The 12,632-nt window shown below is 43.5% G+C and overlaps 1 protein-coding gene across 1 annotated transcript in view; it reads right to left on the bottom strand.

Annotated features, from left to right (window-relative positions):
- The window catches only part of LOC144784068 (uncharacterized), a 1,315,621-nt gene that overhangs the window by 142,881 nt on the left and 1,160,108 nt on the right, over positions 1 to 12,632 (bottom strand). The window contains exon 64 of the mRNA XM_078662758.1: positions 1,518 to 1,610. Within this exon, the coding sequence (XP_078518884.1) occupies positions 1,518 to 1,610 (93 nt within the window). The remainder of the gene's footprint in view (positions 1 to 1,517; positions 1,611 to 12,632) is intronic.

The following is a 12,632-nucleotide window of genomic DNA, read 5'->3' as shown; positions in this document are numbered from 1 at the left end:
TGTTGTATGTTGGGTGTATAGGATGAGATACTTTATTCACTCAAAGCTAGGTTGTAAATGTAATTTATTTGTTTGTAAATATCACTGTACACTTGTGTAAATTTGTGTAAATATGTGGATATATATGTGTCTTATTTTGCTGAAGTAAACGTCTTTTTTGAAAAATTATAAAATAAATATAAATAAGTGGTATAAATAAAAATACCGGGTTGATCTGAACAAACAGTGTTTTCGACCTTTTTCAATTTTGGATATGAATGTAGGTGGATAGGCAATTTTGTGTTTTTCTCACTGTAGAGATATTAGCCTTAAGAGAAAAGAATAATTTCAGAGTTGACTGCAAAAAATGTATTCAAACCCATAGTGTCTGTACGAGAAGATGCACACATTTTGCTTGACTTATTTATGTGGATTTTTCCACCTAATTTAAAAGATAGAAATATTGGCCAGCTGTAATACTTCTACAAATGTATGATAATCAAATATTTCCAGGACTGCATCTGCAATGGCCATAACTTTAAATAGCTATAAATCACGTCAATCATAATTAGAAACCTAAGGGAGTACATCTCTAAGATTCTGAGTCAAGTTTCATGAATTGACCAATTGTGTTTTAACATTTCCTTGCATTTGTAGGTAATTGGTTAAATCTTGCACTAATGAATTTAAATGAAAAGTTCATTAACTCTATTATAGATTTCTGAAGCAGATATTCTATTCATATCACAAACTGTTGTCACATATTTCGTCCTTCTGTTTTACACTTCTATCAGGGTGAGTAGCGTCACCCTACTGGCTGCAAAAAATGAAAAATAAAATGATAACATGCTGTTATTATCATTTTATTTTTCCATGCTAAGGCAGTCGGCGGGCGGAGAAGGCCTGGGCTGCTCTAAGTGCGCATGATGGTTTGGCCTGCCATCTTGGGCCGGTCAAACAGTCATGCACACTAAGCGTGTTCTCCACTGGACTATATTGCACAGTGGAGAACATGCACGGCCTACCAGTTCCTGTTGAGCGCCAAACCACGGTGCTCAGACAAATTACGACACTGCTGTCATGGTGACAGCAGCGTTGTGATTGGCTTAGGGGAGTCTGGGAGCTTGTGTGCTTCCGATTCACACAGAAGCAGAGGATGGACGGACAGAGGATAGATAGGTGGCGGCAGGCAGGTAAGTGACCTTTTTTAAACCCCACTACTACTGGCCGGGAGCAGCTGCCACTGACTTCTGTATTGTATTCTGCTAGGTTGTACCAGAATCAACATTCGATTTTCGTTTCTCTATTGAAATATTCATGTTCTGCCAAAAAGAAAAATTCTGGCAAAATCGAAGGAATTTAAAAGATTTTTCAGAAGGAACAGATTGGGAGCTCAACTTATGCCTCATCCTACCACATTACTAATTCTCAAAAGAGGTAAACTTCAATTCGGTATTCATCACTCACTTTCAATAGAAAGATACTGACAGCATGCTGTTGGAATGATATAAATGTTTAGGCGAAAGATAGGTACTTACAATTTTACGGAATTCCCAAATGAACTCATCAAATTTATGTATCTTGTCGAGAATACTTGTTTTCAGCTGGGAACCAATGCCACTTAGTATGGACTAGGGAGGTATATGGGAGGAAAATTAAAACAATTTAGACATTTCTAGACTCACACAATATAAGGAATATGTTTTAGAAGATAACCTGTTATCATCCATAATAATTTCACAAGAAGTTTACTTTATTTGTACACACAGTAGGTATCACTGTTAAAAAGCACAAGGTACATTCACTGGCAGCCTACTTTCACAGTCACCCACACCTCTTCATGGAGTTGGAATGCATGTAAGATTTCAGATCCTCCAAAAGAAACAAGGGACCATGCAGCACACTATATAATGACTCATGACCAAGGTAAGTAACTGGAATTCTCATCCTCAAATGAGGTACCCGTAATACCCAGATTACTGCTATATTCAAGGCGGCCTTCTATTATTTTAGTTTGAACTGAGGGTATAGGCCTCTCTTTGACTCAGGGACCTGGCATGCTTAAACCATGTTTTTTTAATAAACATGTTTAGATACCTTAGACAGACCTTCTTGTATTTTTGGCTCAGACAGAAATTCACCTAGAAGGCAGCTTTTTGAATTCTGAGACTACTGTCTCACTTGAAGCATATACCTGCCCACAAAGTCTGCAATCTGCATAGGCTCCCTGTACTTTGAACAGTCAAACACGTATTAGCCAGAATGATTTATAAAGCTCTACAGGATTCTGTACTGGGTTTTATTTAAAAAAAAAAAATTATATCCAGAATCCTCCAAGATCCTCGGAGTCTTAACACTACTATGCCCAAGGAATATAACATTTTCCTTAGGTGCCTCGAATTTGCAGAGTGCAAAATCTCACTGAGTCTCGAATTATTCGGGTCAAGTCACAGTTCCTTATCTTTTTTTAAATGTGCGTTTATTTATGTACACGCTCTGTAGCGCTGTAAATAGCAATTGTTGGTGGGAGACGATAACAAATAATTTCGTCACGGCTGCTAATAAATTACTTTTCCAGCTCATATAAAAAGGCTCATGAATAATTAGCAGTAGCTGACAAAGACATGTTTTGCTATTAATTGTCCTGAATCATGAGTAATGTTAAAAGAAGGTTTATTAAAACATGTCTTATCCTGGACTATGCTTGCAGAGTGAATTCTGGCCGCAGATTTTACTCTGCAGGTGAACATTTAATAAACACAGATTTAGTCTGCACCAAAGTTTGGCAGGCAGTACTACTATCTTGCTATTATTATACCAAAGCCATTTCAAAAGTTGAATGCCCTCTAAAACAATACACATTGAGAAAATGATTCTCAGTGCTTAAAGTGACATGAAAAAGGTGTCAAGTCCTAAAGTGGGTGTGACTTGAGAAACCTTTAATTGAGCCATGAGATATAGCAACCTGTGTTTGACAAATTCAGAAATGGGGTTTTACTGGACAAAACATAACCAAGATCAGCAGTATATTCTATTTAACTGTTTGACCGCATTTACTTGACTGCACTTATTGAATTTCCTATAATAGTTTGTCTTTATCTACAAATCTGCCAAAAATGTAAAAGAAACGAATGGCTGCAGTGATTAAAACAATTGCCGACTGGCTATAGATTATGCTAAGGGTGCTTATTTCATTGCCATTCTCTCGAAATGACCTTGCCAGAATTATGATTTAGTTTTGTTGAAATGCAAATGTGACTCCACAGACTAATTTTCAATAGCTCCAGTGTGTATACAGGACGTTCTATGTTGCTATATTTGTGGGCTCTGTATTGATCTTTTTGCTCATGGAAAGTCAGATTCATGTGTATAATCAGTCATTTGCAAATTTTGAATAGCATGAAATTACTTTAACATCACTTGGATACCATTTACATATTGAAGCACTTACTGAGTAAATATACCTCCTAATGAAAGGTGTGATATAAAAGCGTGAGACCCAAACCCCCCTTATTGCCGTCGGCCTCACTCGCTGTGCTCGCTTGCATACATTGATTCGTTCTGCTTACGCCTCACCAGTTTAAAATTCCACCAACCGCTCCTGCCTCGAAGGCACCGCCCGCCTGATCACAATGCTGTCGTTAGCCAGCCTTTCCATGGTGGTGGAACCGCCATGGAAAGGCTGCTGGAGGCTGGATTCTGGGGGCCTGTTGCCCAGTGTTGGGAGGGCCAGTTGTGCACTGGGGTTGCCCATGTAACCCCCCTACATTTCCATGCACAAGGTGGCAGGCACTAGGCAACATTGTCCCAGCGAAGAGAACACCAGTAACACATGGCTGATGCAATGGGAGACAGACTTATCATCAATCCAAAACTGCCTATCCATTGTAGCAGAAGAGCAAAATGGCCCTGCGGCACTGGCCATAAAGAAACAATCGGGCAAGATGGAGTCAGCGTGAGTCGCGCACTGCTCGGTTGCTCACGCCGGTCACTGGATGCCGTGATGATCGGCTAGCCGCCCTGTGTGTACATCGGTAATGCCTGACCTTCGAGTGCACAGGCATCGGCAGCCAGTAGCCGCAAAAACTCTGAGAACGCTATCATGAGGAAGAAGGGACACCACGGCGCGATTCCTGGACGTGTCTGGAGAGGGCTGAGACGGCTGACATCTGCATTAGATTTATTTACCCAACGTGCCCCAGAAGCAGAATTTCTCTCCTTTCACACGGCTGGCGCGCAGGAAAGGGAGACACCTGCCGAAAGTAATGACAGGCGCTGTTGGGAGCTGAGTTTTTTGCTTCTGGCTGCTGCAGCATTTACCTTCGTGCACCGGCTTCCAAGCTGCCCCCTGACCCCAGAGAAAGCCAAGTTCGGCGTTTTATTGAATGCAAAGATGAACGCACGTGGGGCCAAGAAAGGGCTCAGACAGAAGACACCCATTTCAGGCAGAGACCCCTCGACAGCGGACGGATCCGGGAAGACCAAAGCTGAACAGGTGAGTGGGGTCAGTGGGACGAAAAAACCAAACTTTGGGAAGACAGGGGTAGGGCCCCCTAGTAAAGACTGTAAAGACTCCTTACAGCCCCTCCCTGCCAAGATTTTTCTGGTAGCTAAAAATCAGGCTACCCATGTTAAGAATAGCACAGAGAAGCCATCCTGCTCCATACCACCTGATGCTCCCCCACAGCAGGATAATGCCATCACTGAAGGGGCTCAAACTACTACAAACAATACTGATATCTCTACCATCCCCTCCAGTCTCTTAACCTGTCAGCCAGCACCCACTCTCTCCGCACACACCCCTACTGAAAGTCATGACCATACCATCGCAACTAAGGGGCCCCCGGATGTTTTAGATGTTTCTATACTCCCGGATACCCTGCCAACCACCCCATTTTCTGCACCAGGACGTCCGGAATCAGCGGAAAGAACCACCAGCGTCGGGGCCCATACACCCTTAGAGAGTCTTTATGCCAGGGCGCAATCACAACCAACTGGGACAGAAGTCGCTATTCAAAACCTGGAAATCCCATCTGGAATCCCAATTCCCTGGACCCCAGAAATTGGTCAAGAAGATTTCTACTCTGTATCTGACAGCACCCCGAGCTCCTCAGCGGATGGGGGGACAGAAGAAGAGGACAACACTAACAGCGCCAGCGAGGAGAGCAGCGAGGCCTCCCGCATTAACCCTGAGACAGTTGTGCGCCCTAAAAAATCAAGAAACAAGACCAAACGGCGAAGCCAACTCAAATGGGACTATTCAGACTCTCAGATGTCTTACCATCTGGAGGAAGATGAAGCAACCCAACCACAATGGCAAAGCCCGAAAAAATCACAAAGCAATACAACCGAGACAATAGAGCCCTCATTGGCAGCTATACTCGCCTCCATTAAAGACTTCCAAGAGGAGGTTAGAGCAGATAACCGGACCGCTAAGAGCGCAGCAAAAAAACTACAGGGCGGGCTTAGAAGACTGAACAAAACCTGCACAGACATCAGCGACCGGGTTGGAATGGTTGAGGCTAGGACGGAGCATTTGGAAACCGAAGCAGTAGCCACTAAACAACTGACTGAGTCCAACTCTGCTTGTCTTACAGACCTGATGGTCAAAATGGAAGAACAAGAAAATCGACAACGCAGGAACAACCTCCGCCTGCTTGGTATTCCGGAAGGGAAGGAGGGGGAAGATCCGAGACAGTTTATAGTCAAGTTACTACAAGACTCTTTTCCGGAACATCCAGGCTGGGACTGGAACCGTGAAGTGCAGCGAGCACACCGCTTCCCCTTTTTCTTGAAACGGCAATATAGCAATGGAAAGCCTACTGAAGGGCAGCCTCGGGTATTCCTTGTGTACTTTGGAAATTTCCTTCTAAGACAGTTGGTGTATGACCAAGCTCGCCCCAACTCTAAAAAAGGGGCCTACGGAATTACCTTCTTCGCCAAACCAGACTTTTGCCATCAGACCGTGGAGAGAAGGTGGCACCTACGACAACTGATTTCTCCCTTCCAGCAGCTAGGTGCTGAGGTATACCTCATGAACCCGGCAAGGCTGAAGGTTATTCTGCCTGGCATTACCAAGGTTTTCTTGTCCGAGATCAAGGCTAAAGAGTACCTGGAAGAAGTGAAGCTTAAAAAGGGACATAAAGCTTAAGACTGGGGAAAAGAGACAGGGAAACAAAAGGGGTGCCGCTGTTCTCCTCTCTCTTTTTCTGAAGCTACTGTAACTTACCGGTAACTAACTCCTCTAACCAGCGGGGAGTAACCTTACCGTCAAGAAATCAATCTCTATTATGCTTACAGTCTCTTTTACATGTTTGGGGTGTGCTTCAGCAGGGGTGAGTCCTGACAGAAAGGGGGGCAGTGAGGGCAAGAATGGGAAAAATCACGCACTCATACATCTATAACTAAAAATATTCGGCACTTAATCTTTGCACAGCACTGGGTAGGCTTAACAGCGGATCACAAGATTAAGGTCATTTTTGCTTCTGGCCGGCGTGACCAGCAGCCGAGGCTCATGTATGACTTCCATCATTCAGGCTTGGCCTGATTGCTCACATAAGGGGGTGGGTGGGGAGGGTGGAGGGGGGAGGTTGGGGAGGGGGGCGGGAGGGGCGGGAGGGGCGGGAAGGCACACAGATAATACACATGGGCGCAAAACACTCACGATACTCTTTTGAAAAACTGACTATATTCCTAAAAACAATTTTACTGGTTTTCAATAGGCTCTTACCTCTTACCTCTACATCACTTAGATGGCTAAGCTAGATTCACTACGAATTGTTTCAGCTAATATCTGCGGACTAAATGATGCCTCTAAAAGGCAGAAAGTGTCTCTGGGTCTACGAACACTTGGGGGGAACTTTATATGCTTGCAAGAAACCCATGTAGAACAGTCACAAAAACATCTACTGAATACCCTCGGGTTTAAAGTAGTGGGTGCCACCACGCAGGGGGCCAAAACAAAGGGAGTGGGTGTTCTAGCAGACAGAAGATTTGTCACTGGCAACCCACGGACTAAATCCGACCCACTGGGGAGGTGGGTCATTACTCAGATTCAACTCCCCAATAACTCTTCTATTACCCTTTGTTCAATATATGGGAGCAACGCCGACGACCCCGGGACTATTAATCAGGTCTCCGGCGAACTAGTGCATTGGCCCACTCCTATAGTGCTCTGCGGGGATTTTAATATACATCTACCTTGTGATTGGGCTAACAATACAACATGGAGATATAAAGGTAGGAAGCCCCTAGTTTTTCAGGCCCTAGCAAACCTTATTCAGACTCATGGATTAATAGACAGCTGGGGGACTAAAAATCCATCACAACCCGGCTACACTTTTTACTCTGCCCCGCATCAAATCCTAGTTAGATTAGACTACTTTTTTATCTCTGCCTCACTTACCAACAACTACACAATTGATATCGCACCTCGCTTTTTATCTGACCATAACCCTCTCATCATCACCTTCAAGGGGCTTGGACAACCTAAAGAGGCCACTAAGTGGAGTTTTGAAAAAGCCCTACTGTATGATAGCAGCTACGTAACTCATATGCTGGGATGGATTCAAGAATTCCTAGAGAAAAATATTGGATCTGCTTCTCAAACGATAGTCTGGGACACATTGAAGGCAGGGATTAGAGGCGATACCCTTAGGTTTTCCATTCAGAAAACTAAAAGGGAAAAACTCTAATCAGGGATCTACAAGAAAAACTAAGGAATATAGAACTTAAGTTAACCCAATCTATCCAGGCAGGACTAGACTGCCAGGCTATCCAACAAGAAGCAGTCGTGGTCAGAGCTGAAATAGGAGCTATCTTTTTGGGAAAAATCGCAGCTAAGTGGGCAGCAGCAAGGGAAAAAAACTACGAGTGTAGTGATAACATCGGCCATCACCTAGCTGTTAGGACACGACAACAGGTTACTAACAGCGAAATCCGCTCAATTAGAATCCCCTCTGGCTCAGAGATCACAGACCCTAGTCTTATACGGAAGGAACTCCAGGAGTATTATGCCAAATTATACATGGAAGAAAATTCTTCTAATAGGGAAGCTCTAGATAGGGAAATCTCTAACTATCTTAGCGAGATCGAACTAAGACAACTCAGCCCAGAAAATAGTAAGCTTCTAGATCTCACTCCCACGTGGGAAGAAATTCTGGATGCTCTCACTAGCCTTCCGAACGGGAAAGCGTCAGGCCCTGATGGAATCCCCGTTGAATTTTTTAAAGTCTTTACTCCCCAAATTAAAACCATACTCACTGAGGTAATAACATCTATATTCAACGGGACTCCCCCTCCGGCCTCCTGGTCTAGAGCTAGAATTTCGATCTTCCTAAAAAAAGAGAAGTCCCCATTGGATATGAGCTCCTACAGACCCATAACCCTCATTAACTGTGACTCTAAAATATTCTCCAAGGTGTTAGCTTCCAGAATCTCCCGAGTAGTGGAATCTCTTGTCTCGGAATGGCAGCATGGTTTCATACCCAAAAAAGGGACTACGGAACATATCAGGAGAGTTATTACCCTGTTCGATGCTGCACAAGTTGCTGGAGACCCGATGTCGCTTACGTTACTCGATGCTGAAAAAGCCTTCGACCGGGTCTCCTGGCAATTCCTGTGGGGGGTAATGTGCAGAATGGGGTTCGGGGACAAACTTATATTGGCAACACAGGCACTTTATTCTAATCCAACAGCCAGTGTCACCATAAATGGACATCTCACCGATCCCTTTAACATCTCTCGGGGCACCAGGCAGGGTTGTCCCTGCTCACCTCTACTGTTTGCCCTCTATCTGGATCCCTTCATCAAACAGATAGAGAAAAATGATAACATCACCCCAGTAATCTACTTTCACAATAGCTGCAAAATCTTGGCCTATGCCGACGACCTGGCCATCACCTCTCCAGACCCTGCCAATACCATACTTGCACTGGAAGGTGAGGCCCAGAAATTTGGGAGGCTATCTGGCTATGCCCTCAATAAAAACAAGACACAGATTTTAGTAAATAACAAAATCACTTGGTCCGACGATAGGGTGGTACCCAAGGCTAAATACCTGGGGGTGTCTATTTCGCCCAAACTGGAGGACATAGTCACAGATAACCTGGCTCCCCTCGCCGTGCAGACCAAGAAGGCTCTAAAACAAATTGATAACCTGCATTTAACATTAGTGGGCAGATGCAATGTCATTAAAATGACATACTTCCCAAAGTTACTATATCTCTTTCGTAGTATACCCCTTGAATTTAGCAAGAAAAACCTTCTCCAATTCCAGCAGATCTATACTCAGTTCATCTGGGCCTATGCCCAGCCAAGACGAGCACTGAAACAACTTACGCTTTCAAAAGAAAGAGGGGGCTGGTCTTTTCCTAATATAACTTTATACTACTGGGCGGGAGTATTACAATATAGCTCAGTACTAGTAAGGGAATCCACCTACGACTCAACAATCAGGTCATCCCTACCCTCACCCTTCCAGCTTTTACTAGGGGATAAAATAGGGCTGCCTACTTCGTGAAACAACATATGGGTACTACAACCGGGTAAAATTCAAGACATTAATGAACTCATTTAAAGTATTCCGCCATATTCGGAGAATATTTGGAATTGGCAGATTTAACTTCTATTCTCCCATAGTTAATAACAACAACTTACCAGCTATTTTCAGTCCTTCCTACTTCTGCGAATGGCACAGGGCCGGAATAGTAAAACTTGGGGATCTGATTACAACCAGGGGGGTTGAATCCTTCACAGATCTACAATCTAAATTTAAACTAAAAAGTCAAGACCTATTTAAATACCTGTCCATCCAAGACTACCTATCCAGGAAGGTGGGGGGGACCACAGGGTTTGCCGAAATTGAACTATTACATGCTCTACGCAATATTACCACCCTCCGTATTGGAAGTATCTACCAAATGCTCAATGGGCAAACCTCAGACGACCTAGAATCTATCGCAACAAAATGGCATGTCAAACTTGAGTCGCCTCGAAGTTTTTTTTATAATTCTCTGCGTCTATCACAACAGATATTAATTTCCGCTAAATTACAAACACAACACTTTAAAACAATTTTCTTTCTTTATATGACACCAAGTAAAATTATTAAATGGGGATCCGGGAAAGGAACTCTATGCCCGCGATGCCCCGAAGTAGGGGCAGACTCAATACATATATTCGCAACCTGTCCAAAACTAGCCCCAACCTTGCTTAAAATACAAAACCTACTTAGTGGAATAATTAATCAACCAATTGTGTTAAACCCCACAACCATTCTTCTGGGGACCCAAACTGATTCACTCAGGATTAAGGAGGAAGGGCTGATTTTTATAGCAATGGTAATATGGAGGATTTGTGTTTCCTCCGGCTGGCTAGACACCGAATCCCCTTCTTTCGCACAATGGCTGGCCAGATTGGTTGCCACATTCCACTTCGAAAAAGCAATATACACCAAGAAAGGACGAAGAAAGAGGAAGATAGGCACTGAGGTTTGGGGGAAATTCTCTACCTGGATTGAACAACAAGGACAAGATGACCCGGGGAGATAGCTAGCGATGTCATAAAGAATTCTTCTTTTTAATTTCTTTCGATACCTGCCTAATCTTCTCTCATCCTATCCTTCTTCGTATATGTGTTTTCTCTCTATTTTTTTTTACTTTTATGTTCTGCGCCTTCTTCAATCTCAATATATTAACGGTTTTACTGGTCTCGATGGGTGGGGGGTGGGAGGGGGGTAGTTGTAATCAAGTAATCTTCTACTGTTTGGACACTGTATCACTGTTGAAAAAAAAAATACATTTATAAAAAAAATAAAAAAAATAAAAAAAAGAAACAATAGCTAGAGGCCGACGGGCGGGAGCTCCCGGCCCCAACTGCATTCCACCAATACTGTTCAAACAAGACCCGGAATTCTGGAGCAACGCACTGGTACCAGTTTTAAGTTATGCTCTAAGAACCACCACACTTCCAGGATCATGGAGAGGCTCAATTGTTAGCCCTATACATACACAAGGCGAGGGTTCCGTCCCAAACAACCACCGGCTGATAGCCCTCATAGATACTGAGGCTAAATATTACGCAGGTATCATTCTAAATGAACTAGCTAGCTGGGCCTCCGTGAACCACATTATACCCACAACACAAACAGGTTTCCGCCAAGGACAAGGCACAACAACTAACATCATGGCCTTAACCATGCTTATGGATGCTGCGAAAGAGGGCAAATACGCCTTGTACCGCTGCTTTATAGACTACACAGCAGCTTTCAACCACGTAGACCATGCTAAGCTCTGCCAAAAGCTGGCCAGCTAGGGAATACCAACTTCTCTTTTAGATCAACTTAGGCACTTGCATACCAACACGTGGATCAGAATAAAGCTAGGTAGTGGGACGCACACCTCAAACAGAATTCCCACTACTAAGGGACTAAAACAAGGATGCGTCCTAGCCCCACTACTATTTAACCTTTTTATGGCGGATTTACCGGGGGAAGTTAGGAGGCATGACAAATTTGCTATACACTGACGATTTAGTCTTGATCACTCGGACCCCTATCGGTCTTCAACATCTTCTGGAGGCGACTCACAAATTTCCTCAACAGAACGCTCTAAAAATGAACCTTAAAAAAACTAAAATCATGACAGTAAATTATCATAAGAAGACAAGTCCTAGCTGGTATCTGGACGGGAACCGTCTAAATTAAGTAACAAGTTACAAATATCTGGGGATACTTTCAGATCAAAACAATTCCTTCAAGCCACAGATGGAATCCTTGCGAAGGAAGGGTGCTATGACCTACCTGGCACTTAAACCTCTGAAGAAGATGCTGCCGGATCTATCATTAGATCCTTTTTTTAAATTCCTAAGAGCCAAATTACAGCCCACGATTACCTATGGGAATGAGCTAATGAGAGGAAAAGACGCAGCAACTCTAGGCAGCATAATAGCAACCTCCTACTGAGCGATATTCCAGCTCCTCAAATACGCTTCTCTGGCCCAAATACAGCTGGAATTTGGACTTCAAAATCAGGCGACAGAAAGAATGGGAGCCTATGTAAAATACTGGCATAACATTAGAACTGCTGAAGATGAATCCCTAAACAACCACCTCGGGGTATAACTGACCCGTACAGGGAAATCGCCAGCTAACAAGTATCTCTTGTATTCCATCAAGGCTCTAGGTTTGACAGACCTTTGGAACATCTCAACGGCTCACTGTGTATTCAAAAAAATAGTTACAAAGTCAACACGACTTATATCAGCTATAGAGGACAAGAAAGCACTGTCAAAGCCAGCTCTCGGCTAGGTTGTGCTCAACAATTATGAAGTCTGCAAACCCCAACCTTACTTTAATGCAGGAACAAAGATAACGACTAAAGTTTTTTTTTTTTAATTTAGCTTGGGAGTTGGTTCAATTAACCAATTTTTACCACCTTGGGAAAGAAGAGGAGAAGACCATCCATGCAGGCTATGTGCTTGCGGAGTAGAGAACCTTATCCATATCATTTGTATTTGTGACAAACTAAAGGACATAAGGAATACTTTATTAAAACCATCCTTTAACCAGCATGGCATCAGGTCCTGCAGGCAGGCGGTAATCCTGTGCTTTAACCCAACCTTAGTATTTTTTATATAGGACAAGGGAACCCAAA

Source organism: Lissotriton helveticus, chromosome 10 (genome assembly GCF_964261635.1).
Source record: "Lissotriton helveticus chromosome 10, aLisHel1.1, whole genome shotgun sequence".
Taxonomy (NCBI): domain Eukaryota; kingdom Metazoa; phylum Chordata; class Amphibia; order Caudata; family Salamandridae; genus Lissotriton; species Lissotriton helveticus.
Note: the sequence above shows the minus strand (reverse complement) of the source record. Positions and strands in the feature narration are given on the sequence as shown.